The 22,656-nt window shown below is 41.3% G+C and overlaps 1 protein-coding gene across 4 annotated transcripts in view; it reads left to right on the top strand.

The window, feature by feature from the left end:
* Positions 1-21,858, top strand: part of Kbtbd2 (kelch repeat and BTB domain containing 2) — a 25,449-nt gene extending 3,591 nt beyond the window's left edge. Inside the window, exons 2-6 of one of the 4 annotated variants that reach the window (XM_026778430.1) lie at positions 1,672-1,911; positions 6,294-6,425; positions 8,004-8,484; positions 17,094-17,259; positions 19,173-21,858. In XM_026778430.1, the coding sequence (XP_026634231.1) occupies positions 8,315-8,484; positions 17,094-17,259; positions 19,173-20,708 (1,872 nt within the window). In that variant the 5' untranslated portion in view covers positions 1,672-1,911; positions 6,294-6,425; positions 8,004-8,314 and the 3' untranslated portion in view covers positions 20,709-21,858. The remainder of the gene's footprint in view (positions 1-1,671; positions 1,912-6,293; positions 6,426-8,003; positions 8,485-17,093; positions 17,260-19,172) is intronic. The other 3 variants (XM_026778429.1, XM_026778431.1, XM_005371965.2) reach the window with 3 other exon arrangements.
* Positions 21,859-22,656: the final 798 nt, after the last annotated feature.

Below are 22,656 nucleotides of genomic sequence, written 5' to 3'. Positions count from 1 at the left end.
AGACCAGCCTGGTCTACAGAGCTAGTACCAGGACAGGCTCCAAAGCCACAGAGAAACCCTGTCTCGAAAAACCAAAAAAAAAAAATAAAAAATAAAAAAATAAAATAAATAAAAAATAAAATAAAAGTAACTTTAAAGGACTACCCCACTTAGTCCTCCCAAAGGAAGGACCTCTTTCAAAGAGAGGCTTGTTCAGTAGCTGTGCCATAGTGCCTCTGGCTTTAATTTGTCTGCACTGACATCAGCCATATCAAGATTAATCTTGTTAGGCTGATAAATTTCATAATTCAGACAATTATGAAAATTCAGACAAGTCTGTACAACTTAAAAACCAATTTCTCTTAGCTAAAATATGATTTAGAACTGAGCGTGGTGGTTCATGTGTGTGCTCTTGGCATTGGAGAAGCTGAGGCAGGAAGATGAGATCAAGAAGAACCTGGATTATATGGAGTACTCCAGGACAGCCCGACCCAGCCTGAGATACTGTTTTAGAAACACACACATTTTATCAAAGATAAAAAGAGGGAGCTGTACTTGGTACTGTGACCTTGTAACTGGAATCTCTGGGGCTGATACCATGTGGAGATTTGGCCTTTGAGAAGGGGCTGCAAAGTCTCACCAGTGATTGGGCCACTAAAAGTTGTTCACAATGTGTCCAGTGCTCTGCTTTCAGCATTGTTCAAGTATGATACTCTAATCCCAGAAAAAGCCGTGGAAGAGTTCTTTTTATTCCCATTTCTATGTATGAGCAAACTGAGGTGCAGAGCTAGTGAGCTGCAGAAGTGGGCTTCCTCCCAAAGTAGTTTGAGTTTGTGTTTTTGCATGCTCATGTGTGCACGCACACACACCATTTAATACTTGTTGTCCAGAATGTCTTGGATTCTTTCTAACAAATTTTCAACTTTCTATGTGACAGACATTTGCATTATTAGAAGATGGAAGCCCACTCCCTAGAGAAAGACTTTCTTTTGTCACTGTATCATTTCTTTGAGAACATTTTAGCTGGTGTCTTAGTATGTGCTCAGGCTAAGAACTTGCTGTCCTCCTGTTTTATTATCCTGAGTAGCTGAGATGAGCATGTGCTTCATACCCAGCTTACTCACTGCCCCCTCCCCTCCGTGTGTGTGTGTGTGTGTGTGTGTGTGTGTGTGTGTGTGTGTGTTTCCAGTGTTGGGATTGCAGCCAGAACTTTACTCGACTGCACTTGCGACCTATGTTTTACTTTTGACAGGCAAATAATAACATATATTTGTGAGGTACAATGTAAAATTTAGAGATTTGTTTTTTAGTTAGGTATGTAAGTCTAAATGTGGGTATGTGCACATGTATGTGGGTGCTCCAGGAGGTGAGAGTTGTCAGACACCAGAGGCTGTTGACATTGGTGCTGGTGCTGGGAACTCTACTTAGATCCTCAGAAAAGCAACATAAACCCTTAACCTCTGAGCCATCTCTCCAGCCCCAGCTTAATGTTTGAATGATTAAATCAAATTATTTTAATATGTTCATCGTCTCAACTACCTAGGGAGATAGAAACATTTCAAGTCTATGCTTAGCAGTTTTTATGTATGTATGTATGTATGTATGTATGTATGTATGTATTTTGCTGTTTGAGACCGTATCACTATAGCCCAGCTGTATTGGTTTCTATTCCTCTTTCTCTTCCTCTGGCAGTGATCAAATGGCCCAACCAAAGCCGCAGGAGGCTTCCCGGTTATGGTCCATCATGGCTGAGAGGCCACAGCAGCAGGTGTTAAGTGCATCCACGTTCAAGAGAGACATTGCTAGTGCTCAGCTTCCCTCCTCTCTTGTGTCCAGTCAGAACCCCCTGCCACAATTTGCCTTTGTATTTCTGGTTTTAAGACAAATCTCTTCCTGTGTAGCTCAGGTTGGCCTCCCAAGAGCTGAAATCAGGTGAGCACCACCACACTCAGATAGTAGGGTGTTCAGTTGGTTGGGTTGTTGTTGTTGTTGTGTTTTTGGACATGATGTCTTGAACCCTTAGGCTCAGGCATTCTTCCTGCCTTGGCTGTTGGCTGGGATAACAAGCGCTTATGTGTGCCTAAAGTATTTTTGAATCTCTAACTGCCATTCTCAACATGTGTGTATATCTAGAGGAGGGATGTCTTCCTTGCACTTTTGGGGAAAAATTATTTTCAAAGCTCACTGAACCAGGAATAGCACTGTTTGAATAGGTAAGAGGTGTTCGATGAATCCATGTGTGGTGGCTCATGTCTGATATCCCAGCACTCACTGAGGCTGGAGGTTTGCTATGAGTTTGAAGCCATTCAGAACTCAGTTCCAGACAACTTGAACTACAGAAACTTTGTCCAACAAAAACCACCAATACCAAAATATTTCAATTTTGAAAAGAAGTGTAATATGTACAATATATACAGATAAGGTTAACTAAAATCATATTTAGTTCAATTTTCAATAATTTAAAATTATTGTAAAGAGAAAATATTCTAATAAAACATATTTTAGTCAGTAGCTGTTCATCCTGAAATACTGTAAAGACACTGTAGCTCCTGTATTCGCAGCACTCAGGAATCAGAGGCAAGGGTACCCTTGGGCCAGCCTGAGCCACATAGTAAGATCCAGCTCCCCACACCACCCCCCAGCTCATGTGTTAAAGTGCCTGCCTAGTATACAGGAAGCCCTGTATTTCCATGAACCAGATGTAGCACACCCCTTTAATCCCAGCGCAACAACAAGAACATAAATACCACTACTAAAAACAAAACTAGATTAAAACAGTGGTATGGTCAGTTTTGTGAATAGGATTCTATTAAACCAAGCCCATTCGGTTGTATGCAGCCTTTGGGATGGAGGTGTGAAGGAAAAATAATACATGTTTTGAGAGTCTGGTTTTTTTTTTTAAAGCTAGATAATTTTCATTTCTCAACAAAACCCAGAATATTTAAGTAGATAATAAATTTTCCCTTCTCAGTGTGAACTGTTTGTTCTTAGTGGTGGACAAGTACTTGCTGGGTCTGCACATTTTACTTTCTCTGCAGAATTTCTTAAGGCAAAGAGTAAAATGCTCTCTGTGCCTGCCAATAATTTGTAGTTTGAGCAGGGCATAGTGGCAGGGGCCTGTAGTCCCACTACTACTAGGGAGTTGAGGCAAGAGAATTTCAACTTAGTGGCCAGCCTTGGCAATAGATAAAGGTCTCTCTCAAAAAAAAAAAAAAAAAAAAAAACCCTAGCAAACCAATGCCCACATTTGGAGCTCAAGCTGACCCTATCTCACTATAAAACAGCCTGGGCTGGAGTGTCAGCAGCTTATTTTAGTAGGAGATGCAAGGCCTTAGGTTTGTCCCCATCTCCCTTAGACAAGCTGACAGGTAAAGGAAAGCTGTGCTGGAGAAATGTTTTCTATACCAGCTTGTCCTACAGTTAGTTACCTGTCCACCCTTCTTCTGCCCTCACGTTTTCCCTGCTTTCTAAGAGACTTTAAAAGTCAGCTGTAGTTTTGGCTGTGATTTGTAGCTGACAGTAAATGTACTTGGTATTTGGGAGCTTTAGTGGTTGGCAACTCTTCTCAGTGCCTCAAGCGTAATTAATTATTGGCACATGGTAAGTACTCAATAAAACAATAGTCGGATTCATTTTGTGTAGTGTTAATTTATCTTCAACGAAACAGTTTCTTCAATATTGTTCAGTAAAGGATGCCAACTTCTATTGATAAGGCATATATGATTTCTTGTTATTGCTGTGCTGAGAATTGAGACCATGGACTTGAATATGCCAGGTATGCACTCTGTGATTATGCTATATCACCAGTCCTTTAATTTTAGATATAAGATAAAATAATATGCAAAACAGCTGCTGAAAAGAGAAAAGGTGTATTGTCACATGGTACATAATATAGGGTAGTGTGTGAAACTTGCTGCTATGATCAAATGCTTGAGAACAGCTTGAAGAAGAGGTTTGGTTCATTGTGACTGGAGGATATGGTAGCAAAACAGCTCACATCTCTGGGAAGCAGAGCAATAACAGGAAGAGGCTAGGACAAGGTAAAGCCCCCCAGTAATACCCCTTCTCTATGACCTGTTCTTCAATCAGGTCTCACTTCCACAGTTCAACTGACTCCCAATAGTCTTTCTCTAGTTCAGAGATGATCTTGTCTCTGACAAACATTTCCCTTTAGTTACTTAATATAAGTGGTTCTCACTCCAATACTCAAGAGTATTTAGAGTCTTTCAGGTTTTCCTTTTTAGAGCAAGGAATTTTGTTACAGAAAATATTGGTGTTGGTGGGCATCACAATTTGTTAATCATCCTTAGCTTAGCATATACACAGCTCAGGTGTGGGAGTCACGGCACAAGAACACCGTCAAAAGATAATGTATTCATTTATGGAATGCTGCCATAGATCAAAAGATAATGTATTCATTTATGGAATGCTGCCATAGATTTCTTGGGGGTTTTTTTGTTTTTTTTTTGTTTTGTTTTTTTTGGGGGGGGGGTGGTTTTTTTGAGACAAGGTTTCTCTGTAACTTTGGAGCCTGTCCTGGAACTAGCTCTTGTAGACCAGGCTGGTCTCAAACTCACAGAGATCTGGCTGCCTCTGCTGCCCTAGTGCTGGGACTAAAGGCGTGCACCACCACCGCCTGGCTTGAGGGTTTTAATACAGTAATAATATATATCATATTGTTACCAGGAGGAAGTTTCAGTGAATACTGAAATCCTCCTGTGTTTAATTTTCCATATACTTTTATACCCCAATACCAGAGGGGGAGAAGACAACAGACTGCTTTAACAGATACAAAGGACAATTAGAACAGTTACCTGCTTCAATACTTTGAGGCATGAAGTCATTAGCATTCTCTTGTTTAGGCAGTAAACCCATCCTAGACCAAGTATTCTGAAGGTAGCCATTCCCAAGGTCAAACCTCCTATTATTTCAAAAGAAGGAGCAGAAATACACTTGAATATCCTGACCAGACAGGAAGTAGAGGCGGGTCAATGAGAACAGGAGAATTCTGGGAAGAAGGAAGTCCTGGTCTGCAGTCCTGTCACAGTCATAGAAGAAACAAGATGTAACTGCCCTGCTGAATAAGGTACCAAGCCACGTAGCTAACACAGATAAGAATAATGGGCTAATATAAGTTGTAAGAGTTATGAAGCCTAAGCTACTGGGCCAATCAGTTTATAACTAAAACAAAAAATATATCCTGACCATTTTTCAGGGTGGAGTGGATCTACCTGTTTGAGCCATCTTAATGTCAAAAAACACCAAGTAACCACACCCTCGGTCACAATGTGTAGCCAATTTGTTGTCGACAAGGTTGAAATAGACTTGCATTTTTGGGCCTCCACGACCTTTACACCTGTTTTTGTTACTTCCACAATTAACTTACTAGACACCTGACTGTATTATTAGTAGTTTCAGCAATTGTGTAGTTTGGCCAGAAGATACATTGTGAGCTCTTTGTCACTCTAAATAATTGATACTTTGAGAAAAAGCAGTGGTTCCAATGATCATCATACATAGATGTTTTATGTTAAAATTATTTTCCTTTCTGATTTTGCAGTTCAAGGTTATGAAATTTTAAATTGAGGTAGTTTGGGGATTAATTTATGGGTAACCACCTATTTGGATTTCCCTCTTCATTTTCTGGTTTGTAATTCCTTTGACATCACATGTTAGAAATACCAAGTTTCTAACTCCAAACATTTTTTTAAATTAAACTTTTAATTCATTTGAATTTTTGCTTGTTTATAAATTGTATTATTGCTTGTTTCGCATGTATGGGTGTTTTGCCCGCGTGTGCTTTGTGTCATGTATATGCAGTGCTGAAGGAGGCTGGAAGAGTGCTCCAGTCCCCTGGAAATAGAGTTAAAGAAGGTTGGTAGCTGCCCTGTAGGCCCTAAGAGCTGACCCCTGGTCCTGGAAGAGCAGCCAGTGTTTTTTTCTTTTTTTCTTTAGATTTATTTATTTATTAGTGTTCAGCCTATATATATATATGCCTTCACACCAGAAGAGAGCACCAGATCTCATTACAAATGTTTGTGAGCCACCATGTGGTTGCTGGGAATTAAACTCGGGACCTCAGTGCTCTTAACCACTAAGCCATCCTCCCTCTAGCTCCAGTTTTTTGCTTTTATTAAGTGAATGTTATGTAGTAGAATATAGATGTGGGTTCCCCCCATTGAGTGGTGCTACTATTTCTTGATAGAACAAAATGATGGATAAAAGCAGCATAGGGAAGGGTTTGTTTTGGCTTACGGTTTTAGAGTACAGTCCATGGGGCAAGAGCTGAGATAACTGTTGTCCTTCTTCCTCAGGGATGGTTCATAGGTCCACAAAGGGGAACAGGTCTCAGAAGGCTGTCGATATGACAGGGATAGCCCTCCATCCCCTCTGGGAGGCGACTTCAATGGGACAACTTTATTTCTGGGGACAAACCCTAATTTGCAGTAAGTGGCACACTCCTATCCTAGCTGGATTAGTGGGAGCATGACCCTATCAAAATGACTAGCGCATTAACCTAATTACCGTGTGGGCATCAGGGGAAGAGCATTTTCAGGGAACTATGTCAAGGGTCATCCATGAGATAAGTCAGGCATCCTGGCCTAGAGACATCCGCCTGTGAAGGACAAATAGAGAGCAGGAAATTTGGCTGAGGAGGGAGTCCTCCATGTTGCTGAGATTGGTGAAAGTTCCCAAGCCATGGTAGACTGCCACCTCTGACCAGCAGGGCCTCCCACCGGTTGTCACTGCACCCCACAGTCAGGGAGCATCAAGTACTGAACACCGCTGTCCTGTGACCTTTCTCCTTTCTATTCAGTATGGGAACCTCAGAGTGTTGCTTGTGCTATCAACTTTTATAATAGGTCACGTTAACTAACCTGAAATTCCTTCACAAACATACCCAGAGCTTTGTTTTCACTGTGGTCCTAAAACTTGTAAGATGACAATCAAGATTAGGCATCATTAGTGATTGCCTAGCAATTCCAATATTAGTGGAGTCCCTCTTGTTTGTTTGTTTGTTTGATTTTGTTTTTCAAGACAGGGTTTCGTCTGTGTAGCACTTTGTAGACCAGGTAGACCTCGAACTCAAGAACTGCGTGCCTCTGCCTCCCAAGTGCTGAGATTAAAGGCATGGACCACCACCACTTGGCTAGCCAGTCAGTCTTATTTCAAATCCCATGTTGATCATGTCTAATTTTTATGTGTACTTGGGTTTATTGGTGGTCTGTAATGCATCTTAATGTGATAGAGTCTCCAGGAGAAACTTGTTCTTTCTTCATTCAAATATTCTGACAACTTAAGTTCACACATTAAATTGGAAAACATTGTAATTTGTATAGTATTGGTGTTTTTCTGTGTAGCAATGTTATTCTCACTCATATGCATTTCTAAAAGAAAACACATGACAAAGAGCTAAATTACACATACTTGCAGTGTATAGTTGAGAGAAGGAGGTATGACTGAGTGGGGGAGTGCTTGATGACGTGTTGTAAGGCTCTGGGTTCTAGCCCCAGCTCCTCAAAACGAACTGCATGCTTGACACATAAATAAACAGACACATGTACACATTAGAATTTCTTAAAGTTTTAGAAATTAATAATTTTGAGTCTCATTGCTATGTAGTCTTTGTATAAATATGTCTGGAGAGTGACAACCACCGCAGAAGAGAGCAGTTTGAGTATTGTTTCTCCATTAAATTGCAGTCATGTGTTGCTGGCTTCTGCAATTTAAATTCTCTAAAGAACCTTAAAGTCAGCTGTTTATTCATGTGCTTATTTTCTCCAATGTTTACTTCTTGTGCGGAAGGCAAAAAGTTTAAAGTACAGCTGTTGATTTTCTGCAGCCTAGTTATTTTAAATGTTACAGACTTGAACAATTCGTTTTTCTTCTGTTTCATTTTTCTGCTAGTATCTAAAATTGATTGAAACTTCACGTAAATGTAAAGTATATCAAAGGCTATCGTTTTAAACATTGTATTCTAAGAGCTTGATCTATGTATTCTAACTGAACTTTTTTCTTTTTAGTTCTGCAGAAAGCCTACTGAACATAAGATGTTGCAACAAAATATACCTCCTGTATTTTTCCCTTTTATTCATGAGCGGCACAGTTGCAGATCTGAGCAGTATGTCTGGAGACTCTGTTGAAAAGCTCTAGCGCAGGATGATGACCTAGCAAAGACTGTAAGCCTCAGGATACTCCCGATTGCGTCAGTTCTGGTTGAGTGCTACAGATAAGAGCAAGTGGACGCCCTCCTTTATTTCAGAAGTATTCCTTTGACCTTCCATCAAGACGGACTTTTCTAATGTGTTCTGGGAGATATTGATGGAATGCAGTCATGTCCACTCAGGAGGAAAAGCAGGTCAATACCGAGTATGCTGTGTCCTTGTTGGGGCAGTTGAACCTGTTTTACCAACAGCAGTTGTTTACTGACATAGTGTTAATTGTTGAAGGCACTGAGTTCCCTTGCCATAAGATGGTTCTTGCAACATGCAGCTCCTATTTCAGGTGAGTAGCTGATCTTTCTTAGTTTGTAGTAACAGTCCTTATTTCAGTTTATTGCACTGTGTGGGCGTGGATGTGGGCAGGTACACCAGCGCACACGGTGGAGATCAGAGGATAACGCCCTTGCCGGATTTGGTTCTCTCCTTCCTCCTTTATGTGGATTCTGAGACAGCAACTCAGATCACCAGGCCTGCCCAACAACCACCTAACCCTCTGTCAATAGGAATTCTTTTCAAAGTTTTTGGTTTTGTTTTGTTTTGTTTTTTAAGACAAAGTCATACTGTGTAGCGTTGGCTATCGTTAAGCTCACTATGTGAACCAAATTGGCCTCACAGAGATCTGCCTGCCTCTGCCTCCCCAGTGTTTTTACTCGGTACTTGTCAAAGCATTTCCTTTAAGGAACAGATGAAGTTTTTACAAAAGTATTAAATACGTGAAAATTGTTGAAATTGACTATAGTTTTACTTTGGGGTGCTATATTCAGTATACTGTTGTTGTTTTTTTTTTTCTTGAAAAGAAAAATGAGATTTACTCTTATTTTTTTTAAATAGTGCATTTAGAAAATCATGGTTGTTGGGGAGTGGAGAGATGGCTCAGTGGTTAAGAGCATTGCCTGCTCTTCCAAAGGTCCTGAGTTCAATTCCTGGCAACCACATGGTGGCTCACAACCATCTGTAATAAGGTGCCCTGTGTAATAATGTGCAGACATACATACACACAGACAGAATATTGTATACATAATAAATAAATAAATATTAAAAAATAAAGAAAATCATGGTTGTTTATAAACTGAAGAGTTATGTAACAGACTCATAATTTTTAGGGGCTAGTTGATGCTGTTTAGATGCTATCATAAACATTAATCACAACAGAAACACCACCTTAAGGGAAATAACTTGGATAATTATTTTTTTGGTACCCCCCAGCCTTACCAGACTCCATGCAGTGCCGATGACAGTGTTGGTGCTCTCTGTGTCTTAGAACCTGGAAGTTTATAGAGTTGTGCTCTTTAGAAATAATAAACAGTTTTTTCCTTTTTTTCTAGGAGAAGGGTTTATTTTAGCTCACAATTCCGGGTTACAGTCCATTGTAGACAAATAATAAAAATTAGAACTCTCAGGTTTAAGGTTCTTGAGAATAGCGACTAAGGTAAAGAAATTGCTTTTTGCTCTCTGACTTTTAAGGTGAGTTTTGCTCAGTGTTTGAAAAGAGGCAGGATGAGTAAGATAAATTAAATGTGGGCTAAGTATTTCTGCTACAGGAAAATTGCCTCTGCTGTGTAGTAATATGAGTGGCGGGGCTGAGTCCCCAGCACCCCGGCCACCTGCCTGGCTAGCTTATGCCCGAAATAATTACACGGACACTGTATTCTTTTAATCACTGCTTGACTCTTTAGCTCTAGCCCTTTTCTCGGCTAACTCTCGCACCTGGACTAACCCATTTCCAATCATATGTGTCGCACCCCAAGGTGCGCTTACCGGGAGATTCTAGCCTACGTCCATCCTGGGTCGGAGCTTCATAGCGTGTGCCTCAGAGAGCAGAGCTCTCACCTCTGCCTGCAAGGAGCATCGAGTCTCTCTGAGGCGTCTGCCCCCGAGAGGAGAGCTGTCGAGTCTCTGACCTCACTTCCTCTTCCGCCCAGCATTCTGCTCCTCCCACTTACGTTCTAACCTATCAGGTCAAGCAGCTTCTTTATTAAATCAACCAATGACCTTCCTCCATCACTGCTGCCTATTTGTGGCAGCTGTAGCAAGGCAGACTAAATGGACTTGGAAGATTGATTTACCTAAAAGTGAAGAGATGGCACATTCCTCAGCGTGGCGTCACCAAGCCAGGGCCTGGATGCCAGTTGCCTGTGCAGTGCCAGCCACTTTGGTTTCAGTTTACGGTGTGGGTTTTCATGCAGTTTCAGACACTGCTTTTCCTCTCTGTTACAAAGCCTGTTTACAATAATCAGGTGCAGCTTTATAAATGGAGGTTACTGAATTTTTGGTGGGTCTCAAGTGCAGACTTAGAAGCTATACATTAAATAGCTTTGCACATGACTGTGAATATGCATTCTGAGACTGGAACGCAAATCTTCAGATTCACCCACCAGCACCTGACCCATGGAGCCATTGCTGGAATGATGGTCTTCTACCAGTAGGAATTCTTTTAAACGCTAAAGTTTTCATTTTCGTTTCTTAAGATTGTGTAGCTTTGACGGTTCTTGAACTCACTATGTGGACTAGCAAAATAACTCGGCAGGTAAAGACCCTTGCTGGCCAAGCCTAAGGACCCGAGTTCAATCCCTGGAACCCACAAAGTGTAAGGACAGAACCAGCCCCTCCAGTTGTATGCTGGCTTCCACACATCAACTATTGTACACGCACACAGCATGTTGTTTTGGCAGCCACAAAGTTAATGAAGAAAAAAATGAAACCATAATACAGAAAATGTTAATAGCATTTGTCTTGCATAGTTTTCATTTGCTCTTATTTTTTTTAATAGTGCATTTAGAAACATGGTTGTTTATAAACTGAAGAGTGCTTGTAAACTGAACAGTGCTCATTTTTGTGTTTCAGACCCACTGTCTTGGCTGGGGTAAAAATTCAGGGTTTTAGGTTCAGCAAATGGATGTCTGAGTTTACAAGCTCTCAATGACTTAATCGCAAACTGGTTAGCCATGTTGGGAAGAGCTCTATGCTTTTGTTATAGATCGACATCTGTATAGTCACAGAGCTGCTGTTTTGTTGTCCAAGCTGGTCTCCATTGTGTGAACTTGTATGAGTCTCCTGCTTCAGCATTATTAATAAGTGAGCAGGTTATTTAGTGTTAAGTTAACTTTGAAGTCGTCTGATATGGTACCAAAACTATGCAATGCCTTTAATCCCAGCACTTGGAAGGCAGAGGCAAACGGATCTATGGGTTACATAGAGAAACATGCATGTGCGCTCCTTCCCCACACATACACAAAACTATGCAAGAGAAATTCAATTAATATTTTTTGTGTTATGGCTTTATTTTTTTTTCATTAAGTTTGTGGTTGTAGCAATAGCATGTTGTTTTGTTATGTAAATTTTAATCACATTTGTTTATTGTGTGCAGAAGTTCAGAGTACAGAGTACAGCCTGGAGGGTTTGGTTCTCTCTTCATTTTGGGGTTCCCAGGTATTGAACTCAGGTTATTAGGCTTGGAGAGCAAGGTTCTTTATCTGCCAAGTCATCTTGCTAGTATTTTCAATACTATTTATCAAGTTATTTATCTGAATTAAGATTTTTGAAAACAAAGCAGCATTAATCTTTCATTAATACTGTAATATTACAATTTTAAAGGTGGCAGGTTTTTTTTTTTTTTTTTGTTTTTTTTTTTGGTTTTTTTTTTGGTTTTTTTTTGAGACAGGGCTTCTCTGTGTAGACTGTCCTTGAACTCACTGAGATCCACCTGCTGCTGGGATTAAAAGCATGCACCACCACCGCCCAGTACAGGCAACAAACAGTACTTTCAAGGCTTCCATACTTACAGTAGCTAATTCCTTTCATTATTTATTTTGTGTGTACAGGTGTTTTGCCTGCATGTAAGTTCAAAACATGTATGTTTGCTTCTCATAAAGGCTAGAGAAGGGTTTTAGATCCCCTGGAACTGGAGTTGTAGATGATTGTGAGCCACCATGTCAGCACTGGTGATTGAACTCAGGTCCTGGAAGACCAACCAGTCATATATAGCTGTCACTCGAGCCACCTCTTTGCTTAATGTGTGTTGCTGTTCTACCTGCACATGTCTACACTACATGCATGAATTACAGACAGCTGTGAGCTACAATATAGGTGCTGGGAATTGAACGTGGGGCCTCCGGAAGAACAGTCAGTGCTCTCAACCATCGGGTCATCTCTCCAGCCCTCAAGCCACCTTTTACAAGTTTAGTTTTTTTTTGTTGTTGTTGTTTTGTTTTGTTTTTTCGAGACAGGGTTTCTCTGTGGTTTTGGAGCCTGTCCTGGAACTAGCTCTTGTAGACCAGGCTGGTCTCGAACTCACAGAGATCCGCCTGCCTCTGCCTCCCTAGTGCTGGGATTAAAGGCGTGCGCCACCACCGCCCGGCCTGTAGTTCCCTTCTTTAGCTTCCATGATTTTATGGGAACATGATTTTCCTAAAACAACCACTTATATTTATTGAGTGCATAGAATAGTCGGGTACGTGTGTATCATTAAGATCTTATTTTTGTACTAGTTTTTTTAGCCACAAGAATTTTTTTTCCTTATGTGTCTTTTCATTGTACTGAATAGATTATAGTATATGCCTTAATACATCTTTCTCAAGTATTTTTAGCGGAATTCGGCCTTCAGAATTCAGGATTGTTACATACACCGCTAATTCTGCTTTTTATTCTTTTTATGTTTCTGTATGTAGTATGTGTTTATTGTATGTACAGGAGTATGCATGCCAATGTATGTGTATAGGTCAGGGCACAGGCCTCGGTGTCAGACTTAGCCTCCCATTTTGCTTGAGACAGTGTCTTTTTGTTTGGCACTAATAAGCCAGTCTTGTTGGGGATTGTCCATCTCCTTGTAGAAAACTGAGATTACAGATGTGATTGGGCCTGCCTTTAATGGATTCTGGGAATTTGAACTGAGATCCTCAGTATTTGGGCAGCAAGCATTTTATCCACTAGCTGTTTCCCCATTCTCAAAATTCTGCCTTTAAGGTACCTTGTGTTTTTTCTTTGTAGTTTGTTACTCAAATAGTAATTGTATCTTGGTAACATTGACTTATTGATTATTTTATACTCAATGATTGAGTTACTACTTGAGAATTACTCAGCATTCTATGGCTCTTAAGCTCATTACATAATTATGTAATTCGTCATTTGTTTTTTCTTTTTTTTTTTTAAGCCAGCTAATAGGGCTTAGTGAGTAGGGTATTTACAACCAAGCCTAACACCTGAGTTAGATTCTCTAGAACCCACATAGTGGAAGAAGACTGGCCCACAAGTTGTCTTGACCTACACATGCTCACCCTGGCACATACCCACACAGTCAGTTAGTAATTTTACATTTTTTAAGTGTCCATGGTCACATTGGCCAGACTTTTGCTATTTTTGGTGTTTAGGAAGCAGTCACGTTACAGAACGGTTCTCACTGTTGTCTGTATACATCAGTTGTTCCTGGCCTTAGGCCCCTGCTGGTGTGAATGTAAAGAGCACTCATCTTGCGCTGCTGCTCAAGAGTTCTTGCAAGTCTTTCTCAGGTTTGAGTTCTCTCTCAGACAAGTGAAGCTGGTAGCAATAGACGTGCTGGGTGTCTTTTCTAAGAACACTGTCCCGAATCAGTCGTGTTTGTTTGTCCTTTAGCTTCTATAGGATTTCTGGGACCTGTGTTCCCTCCCTGTTTGCCTGGATTTTCGTATCTGTCTGCATTGCTCATTTTGTGTGGTGTTAGGGATCACTAGGAACCTCAGTTTATTTTGCAGTGTATCTCTTTTTTTGAGGACGGGGCAGGGAAATACGATTTCAGCTTATAGGCCACAGTCCATCACGAAGGGAGGCCAAGACAAGGGACCTGGAGAAAGAAACTGAAGCAGAGGCCAAATGCAGGCTTTCTCTTGACCTCGTAGCTGTCACTTGTTTCTTAGAACTTAGGTAGCCCAGCTTTGAGCCCACCGTGATCCTCTTGCCTTAGTCTCCAAGTGCTGGGAGTACAGGTGTAAGCTATTGTGCCTGGCCACAGGTGGATTTATTATTGTTGTTACTATTATTTTGTATTTTATAGTTACTGAAGATTAAGCCCAGGGTATAACATAGACAAGACAGGAATTTCCCCACTGAGATACACTGGCCCTTTTAAAAACTTTGTGTTATGGCTGGCTTTGAACTTGTAGTTCTCTGACTTTATTCTCAGTTCTCCCAGGTAGCTCCCTCCAGAGTTTGAGAGGCACACGCCTCTTGGGCTGACCCGCAAACTGAGTTCTACTCCATTGTTGTGTATGTGATCTTTTATTTGTTTTTCGAGACGGGGTTTCTCTGTAGCTGGCCTCAAACTCACAGAGATCTGCCTCCTCTGCCTCCCGAGTGCTGGGATTAAAGGCATGTGCCACCACCACCCAGCGTGTGTGTGTGTTTTCTAAACTGGAGTTCTTAAGTATGGTTTTCTTGATTTGGGGGCAGGAGTGGTCTTCCTTTTGTAACTGGTCAGTTTGTAGCTGAGTCATGGCTCCCGTATTAGTGCCTAACCTTCAATTTTCCTCTGCTATTACATTCTTTTCTTTCTTTGTTTTTATTTTTATTTTTAAATTTATTTATTTATTAAGGATTTCTGCCTCCTCCCTGTCACCGCCTCCCATTTCCCTCCCCCTCCCCCGATCAAGTCCCCCTCCCTCATCAGCTCGAAGAGCAATCAGGGTTCCCTGCCCTGTGGGAAGTCCAAGGACCGCCCACCTCCATCCAGGTTTAGTAAGGTGAGCATCCAAACTGCCTAGGCTCCCCCAAAGCCAGTACGTGCAGTAGGATCAAAAACCCATTGCCATTGTTCTTGAGTTCTCAGTAGTCCTCTGGCGATTATATCATTTCCTTTTGACTCAGCTGGTCTTCACGTATGTAGTTTAACTCACCTTTTTGCAATGATGAACTTTCTTTCTTGGCCTTAAAATTTGTTACTTATTAACATTTTTTCCAGGTATTTTGTTGAAAGTAAACAGGTAGCTTTGACTCATATCTGCTTTCTGCCATATCCTGTTCTGCAGAAAATAGCTAGGCTTTATCAGCCTTTTGTAATGGTTTTTGTATGTATTCCTGGCATGCTCTATCTCTAACTAGATGCTTGCTCTAGTTTCATAGCCAATCCTCCAGTTTTCAACCTTTAGCTCTTGAGCTCTGTCCTTGTGTAGAGTATTCATTTTAGGGAAGAATCCATCATAGTTAATCTAAGCTCACAGCAGTCTCCTTTCTCAGATGACTCGGAGGTAGCCTGGGACTAAAATTGAGCCTGAGGCCTCATGTATGTTACACGTAGTGCTCTACTACTGAGCTCCCTCCCAGCCCTGCCCATTTAAAGGCCTGTGACCTGCCACTCATCTTTAGAGTTCATGCTCTGTTCTACTGCATGAACCTTATGGAGCTGTAGCCCTGAGCACATGTGTCCCATACTGTATTATCCAAGCTAGTGACTATTTTGGGACTCATTCGTTTAAACCACTGCATACAGAGGTTTTTTCTCTTGTGTATGCAGCAATATTCTTCCAGTTAAGTATACTCGCAGGCAGGCCGGCAAGGTGGCTCAGCGCTTACCATTAAGCCTGACAACTTATGGTTCCATAGGTGGAGGGACAGGACCGACTCTCGGAAGCTGTTCTCTGACTCCACAATGCACTGTGGTCTAAGCCCTATCCTACAACACACAGTAGAACTTCACAATAAATAAATGTAACAATTCTTTTTAAGTGGGCTTTTAAAAGTTTCAGTATGAACCTGGTATGGTGGTCCACAGCCTTTAATCCCAGCACTCAAGAAGCAGAGGCAGGCAGATCTTTCTGAGTTCAGCAATCTAGTCTACATAGTGAGTTCCAGGACAGCCGGAGGAACAGTGATAAAACAGTGATACCCCGTCTCAAAAGAGTTGGTCTGTTTTCCCACAGTGCCAATAGTCTTTCCAGCATAGTTTCCTGCATATTTTTTGTAACAGAGCTGTATGTTTAGAAAATTCTTTAGTGGTTTGTAAGCTTTTTAAAGGTAGAATTTACATAGCGTAAGTCCTTTTAAGTCTGCAGTCAGCTCTCTGCAGTTTTTACCACATCTTCAACTGCAAATAGAAAATACTCTGAGAAAGAAGACCTTACAGTCGAGCAGCTATTTGTGTATTTACGTTGTTTGAGGAATTACAAGTAGCCTGTGGAAGGCTGGATGAGGCTGTAGTTCAGTGAGTATAGTACGTGCCTTCCATGCATGAAGTGCCCTGTATTTGACCTCCAGACCACATGAACCAGGTGTGATAGGGCATGTCAGTATTCTCAGCACTGAAGAGAGAGGTGGGAGAATCAGAAGCAAGACCAGCCTAGACAGGCAGATTGGTAGGTACTAAATATATAAATAAAGCTAAAAAGATGTGTGTATGTTTTGGACTAATATGCCTTATTTTAAAAGGGGACTTAGTATCTTTGATTTTGTGTGCTGAGTATATCCAGGAGCCATTTTACTTGGATTATGTGGGTGACAGAACTGTGCTGCCATCTCCACCGTCTAATTTACAGCGTTTCTGTCACCTTGTGCTTATCTTATATATTCAGTTCAGTCCTCCTACATCTAGGTAACGTTCTGTCTCTGTATATTTGGCAATTCTTGGACATTTCATGTAAATAAACTTGTGTCTTTTGTATCTGGCTTCTTCACTGAGCAGGGTGTTTTTGAGGTTCATTTATTTAGCAACACTTCTGATTTATTGCTGAATAGTATCCCATTGTGTGACTATGAAGAGTAAATTAATTTTGATGTCCGCCCTCAAAATGGCATAGTGGTCTTGTCTTCAGCCCTGGATTATATATGATTTTCTCGTTGTCTCTGAAGGTCTTTCTAAAATAGATACCTGAATAAACATCCTGTGTTACCCAGCTTGTTTTATTAAGCTTGCTTTCTGTGTCCCCCTAGGGCCATGTTCATGAGTGGACTAAGTGAAAGCAAGCAGACGCATGTGCACCTGAGGAATGTGGATGCTGCGGCCCTGCAGATGATAATAACCTATGCATACACTGGGAACTTGGCGGTGAATGACAGCACCGTAGAGCAGCTCTACGAAACAGCTTGCTTCCTGCAGGTAAAGCGGGCTTCTAACCTGCTAGTGAGGTGGAGCTTATTTTATTGACTTTATGTGCATTGGTGTTTGCCTGTATGTGTGTGCGTGTATGTCTTTGTGAGGGCCTGATCCCCTGGAGTTACAGACAGCTGTGAGCTGCCATATGGGTGCTGGGAATTCAACCTGGGTCCTCTAGAAGAGCAACCAGTGCTCATAACCAGAGTCATCTTACCAGGCCCGCATTCATGATAGATATATCTTTATCTGTACAGTTTTAATGTTAATTTTATATGAGTCACTTTCTGGTTATAAAATGTGAAATGAAGAAAAAAAACAGGACTTTTCTCATTTGGTAAATGATTTTATGGCAGGAATGTCATAAAACAAATAGGCGAGTGACAAAATAGCAGCCACATTGGTTTAGAAATAAATACTAGGTTTATTTTCCCATTTGTTCAGGGGTAACACTATTAAACACAAGGTCTTATCTGTGTGGATCTGAATACAGAGCCTGTAAATTGAAAATCAGTGAGCTGAGTCTGGTGGTGCACACCTGATATCAGAGTGCCGGGAAATCACAGATTCCAGGGCATTCAGAGCTTTGCATACAGTGAGGCCTGTCTTGAAAGAGATAACAGAGTCATTTTCGTACTGGTTTTGTATTTTCTTTTTATTTTTGAGACAGGGTTTCTCTGTGTAACAGTCCTGCCTGTCCTGAAACTCACTTTGTAGACCAGTCTGGCTTCAAACTCACTGAGATCCTCCTGCCTCTGCCTCCCAAGTGCTGGAATTAAAGACCATGCGCCACAACCAGCTGGCTCTGGTTTCATATTTTGCCTGATGCTCTTCAGAATTAGATTTCAAGTTAAGTATTGTTGAAGTTAAGAGCTTTTACAGTGTTTAAAGCCTAAATTCATTATGTTTGATAGAACTCTCACAAACACATTTGGATTGCTATGGAAGATTTGATGCTAGTAATGGTTGTGAACTATATTGAGCTATTAAGTAGTTAGCTAAAATAGGTGATTGATGTATTTTAGTATGATGATTGATGTATTTTAGTATGGTTAACTGTTCTGTATTGCTTAGACTCCCTCCAGATTTTATAGGAGTATGGCTATTCCCATCATCTCTTTCTCTGCTTTGGAATAACACGTTGTACTTTGAAAACTGCTGTTTGCAGCCAGGCATGATGGCATGGCACCATGCTGTACTCCCAGCAGCTGGGAGGTTGAAGAGAAGGGCTGGTTGAGGTGACACCAGCTACATGGAGCAAACCCCTGTCTGCAAAAACAAAAGAAACAAAGTTTCTACCAAGGGAGAAGTTTTAGATCTCAGGAACCAGCCTTAAATAGGCATTTAGATCATTTAAATAGCTCCTTAAATCTGAGATTGCTGTATGGGTCACTCACAGCAGCCTGAATAGGAGCGGTAAATAGGTCGTCGAGCAAGAGGAAGAAATGGAAATTGCCTAGTCTTGTAGTCTTGAAGTCTTAATTTTATTATTGCAGGAAACTGTCTCTGTGTGTGTGTGTGTGTGTGTGTGTGTGTGTGTGTGTGTGTATGAATGCATACATACATATGGTAGTAAAAATTGACAGTATAGGGGAGTCTGCTATAGGAAACCTATATCTTACATGAAAATAAACTGGAGGGAGCTAGACAGTGGTGGCGCACGCCTTTAATCCCAGCACTTGGGAGGCAGAGGCAGGTAGATCTTTGAGTTCAGGGCTAGCCTGGTCTACAAGAGCTGGTTCTAGGACAGGCTCCAAAGCCACAGAGCAATCCTGTCTCAATAAACCAAAAATAATGAATTAATTAATTAAAAAAAACTGGAGGGATGGGAGTAGCTCTCAATGTAGGATATTAGATTTAGATTCTCAGCGTTTTTTAAATTATTTTTTATTTATCATCCTTTATCCCCCTTATTTTAGGTAGAAGATGTATTACAGCGTTGTCGAGAATATTTAATTAAAAAAATTAATGCAGAGAACTGTGTTCGGTTGTTGAGTTTTGCTGATCTCTTCAGTTGTGAAGAGTTGAAGCAGAGTGCTAAAAGAATGGTGGAGCACAAGTTCACTGCTGTGTACCACCAGGAAGCCTTCATGCAGCTGTCCCACGACCTGCTGATAGACATCCTCAGCAGTGACAACCTAAACGTCGAGAAGGAAGAGACAGTCCGAGAAGCTGCAATGCTCTGGCTGGAGTACAACACAGAATCACGATCCCAGTATTTGTCTTCGGTTCTTAGCCAAATCAGAATTGATGCACTTTCAGAAGTCACACAGAGAGCTTGGTTCCAGGGGCTCCCGCCCAACGATAAGTCTGTTGTGGTTCAAGGCCTTTATAAGTCTATGCCCAAATTTTTCAAACCAAGACTTGGGATGACTAAGGAGGAGATGATGATTTTCATTGAAGCATCATCAGAAAACCCTTGTAGTCTTTACTCTTCTGTCTGTTATAGCCCCCAGGCAGAGAAAGTTTACAAGTTATGCAACCCGCCAGCTGATTTGCATAAGGTTGGGACAGTTGTAACCCCTGATAATGATATTTACATAGCAGGGGGCCAGGTGCCCCTGAAAAACACAAAAACAAATCACAGTAAGACAAGCAAACTGCAGACCGCCTTCAGAACTGTGAATTGCTTTTACTGGTTTGATGCACAACAAAATACCTGGTTTCCAAAGACGCCGATGCTCTTTGTCCGCGTGAAGCCATCCTTGGTTTGCTGTGAAGGCTATATCTATGCAATTGGAGGAGACAGTGTTGGTGGAGAACTTAATCGGAGGACTGTAGAAAGATACGACACTGAGAAGGATGAGTGGACAATGGTGAGCCCCTTACCCTGTGCTTGGCAGTGGAGTGCAGCCGTTGTGGTTCATGACTGCATTTATGTGATGACATTGAACCTCATGTACTGTTACTTTCCGAGGTCTGACTCATGGGTAGAGATGGCCATGAGGCAGACTAGCAGATCTTTCGCTTCAGCTGCAGCTTTTGGCGATAAAATTTTCTATATTGGAGGGTTGCATATTGCTACCAATTCTGGCATAAGACTCCCCTCTGGCACTGTGGATGGGTCTTCAGTAACTGTGGAAATTTATGATGTGAATAAAAACGAATGGAAAATGGCAGCCAACATCCCTGCTAAAAGGTACTCTGATCCCTGTGTTAGAGCTGTTGTGATCTCAAATTCTCTTTGTGTGTTTATGCGAGAAACTCACTTAAATGAACGAGCTAAATACGTCACCTACCAGTATGATTTGGAACTTGATCGGTGGTCTCTGCGGCAGCACATATCTGAACGTGTACTGTGGGATCTAGGGAGAGATTTTCGATGCACTGTGGGGAAGCTTTATCCATCCTGTCTTGAAGAATCTCCATGGAAGCCACCAACTTACCTTTTTTCACCAGATGGGACTGAGGAGTTTGAACTGGATGGAGAAATGGTTGCGCTTCCCCCTGTATAGGGGAATTGAAGGGGTGCACATGCTGGACTAGTGCTAACCTTTGTTAAACCAGAGGGTATAAAAGGACTAAGTATGAGTACATAAAAATCTATCTTTGATACATTTTATTTTTATGACCTACTTAATATTTGCATCAGTATAATATATATATATCAGTGTGTCATACAGAAAGGTAATGCTTCTGTAATATGAAATAGGTTATTTGATAATTGAGAGACTTTGATGTGTATCATGTGAGCATAAGAGTCTGGATTATCTAACATTGTTAGCCCTGTGTATGTACAGTCCAGAACTTCACTTTTAAAAGGAATTTCCTGTTCCTAGTGTGGTATACCAAAATTGTGCTGAGATTATTTTAGTATATGTATTGAATTCCTGTACTTCTAAAGTCCTGGAATATAGTTTCTCTAGCATAATTCAGCTGCACTTAACACTAATGTTCGTGTCAGTCTAGAGACGTCTTTCAAATGCTATACTGTTGCTGAGGAAGATCTCCTCTGTGTCTGTGGCATCACACAGGGAAGCTGTGACTGCAGGACCAGTCTCACCCTTCCACTAGGTGCATGCATTCCCTTCCCACTGACTGTACTTGTCCATCTAGAGTACAGGCTGTCCAGTCAGCGGGCCACTTACCAGGTGCGGACTTAAGTTGCTGGGCTTGCAAATGAATTGCTGGTCCCTCATTGTGCGGGTCATTGTGGAGCTTTAGTCAGTAAATGTCTCCACTTTCCGTATTACATTAACGTTGGCTCATGCATATAACCACCTGCTGCTGATGTAGTTCTCCATCTTAAAAAGATTTAGAATGGATTAACCAGGTCATTACATCTTAATTTAATAACGAGCATTACTGTAGAGTGATTGTGTGTAGGTATCTCTTAGGTATGTTTTTTAACCTGATGTGTGTATGTTTGGGGGGTGGGGTAGGAAGGTGAGCTGTGCAGGAATTGTCTGCACTGAGTATGCAGGAGAGCAGATACTAGCACTGCTCAGGCATTAATCCCAGGAACCACTAGCAGCTGTGGGGTGCCACCAATGCAACGTGAGCGCGGGTGCCTCATGACAAACATTGCTGGCATGTTCAACTGCATAATGCTCTGGCACTGTATTTTGAATGACATTAATTTATTAAATAAATTGTATATAATCAGTATCTGATTTGGGTTTTTTCTTTTGTGGTGGGAATGCTCTGGCTGAGCTTTCAGTTGGGCTTTTGCTGGCCCAGCTTAGGCACTTGTGAATGATTTCTTAAATCTGTTTGATGCACACACACACATATCCCTTTCTGCAGTCCTCTTTTTTTAACAATTAACCCATTTCCAGTAATCTGAGTATCGCCACATTACTGGCTAAAGTTTCAGTATGTTTGTCTCCAGTGGTGGCTCCATGGCTTCTCCTTGACTCTGCTTCCTTTCTCCTAGCATAGGTTCTCCCTCCCCCACCCCCGCCTACCTAAGTTCCCCCATATCAACCATCCAAGGCAGTTTATTTATTAGCCAATGGTATTCACAGCATATAGAGGGGAATCCCACAGAAGTTCTCTATGGCATTAAGGTAACTTAACAATTACTGATCTGGTTTCTAATTTATGAAATAAGCTTTTATAATAAAGGTGTATGTAATAAAGTCATGTAAAAGCTGGGCGATGGTGGCGCACGCCTTTAATCCCAGCACTCAGGAGGCAGAGGCAGGCGGATCTCTGTGAGTTCGAGACTAGCCTGGTCTACAAAGCTAGTTCCAGGACAGGCTCCAAAGCCACAGAGAGGGGAAGTTAGGGGGGGGAGAGTGGGAGGAGTGGGAGGCTGGGAGGAGGCGGAAAATTTTTTTTTTTTCTTAATAAAAAAAAAAATTAAGAATAATAAAAAAAAAAGCCACAGAGAAACCCTGTCTCGAAAACCCAAAAAAAAAAAAAAAGATAAAGTCATGTAAAAACAGTATATGTAGGGTT

Source organism: Microtus ochrogaster, unplaced genomic scaffold (assembly GCF_000317375.1).
Source record: "Microtus ochrogaster isolate Prairie Vole_2 unplaced genomic scaffold, MicOch1.0 UNK146, whole genome shotgun sequence".
NCBI classification, from domain to species: domain Eukaryota; kingdom Metazoa; phylum Chordata; class Mammalia; order Rodentia; family Cricetidae; genus Microtus; species Microtus ochrogaster.
The sequence above is the reverse complement of the archived record's forward strand: the minus strand, read 5'-3'. Positions and strand labels throughout refer to the sequence as shown.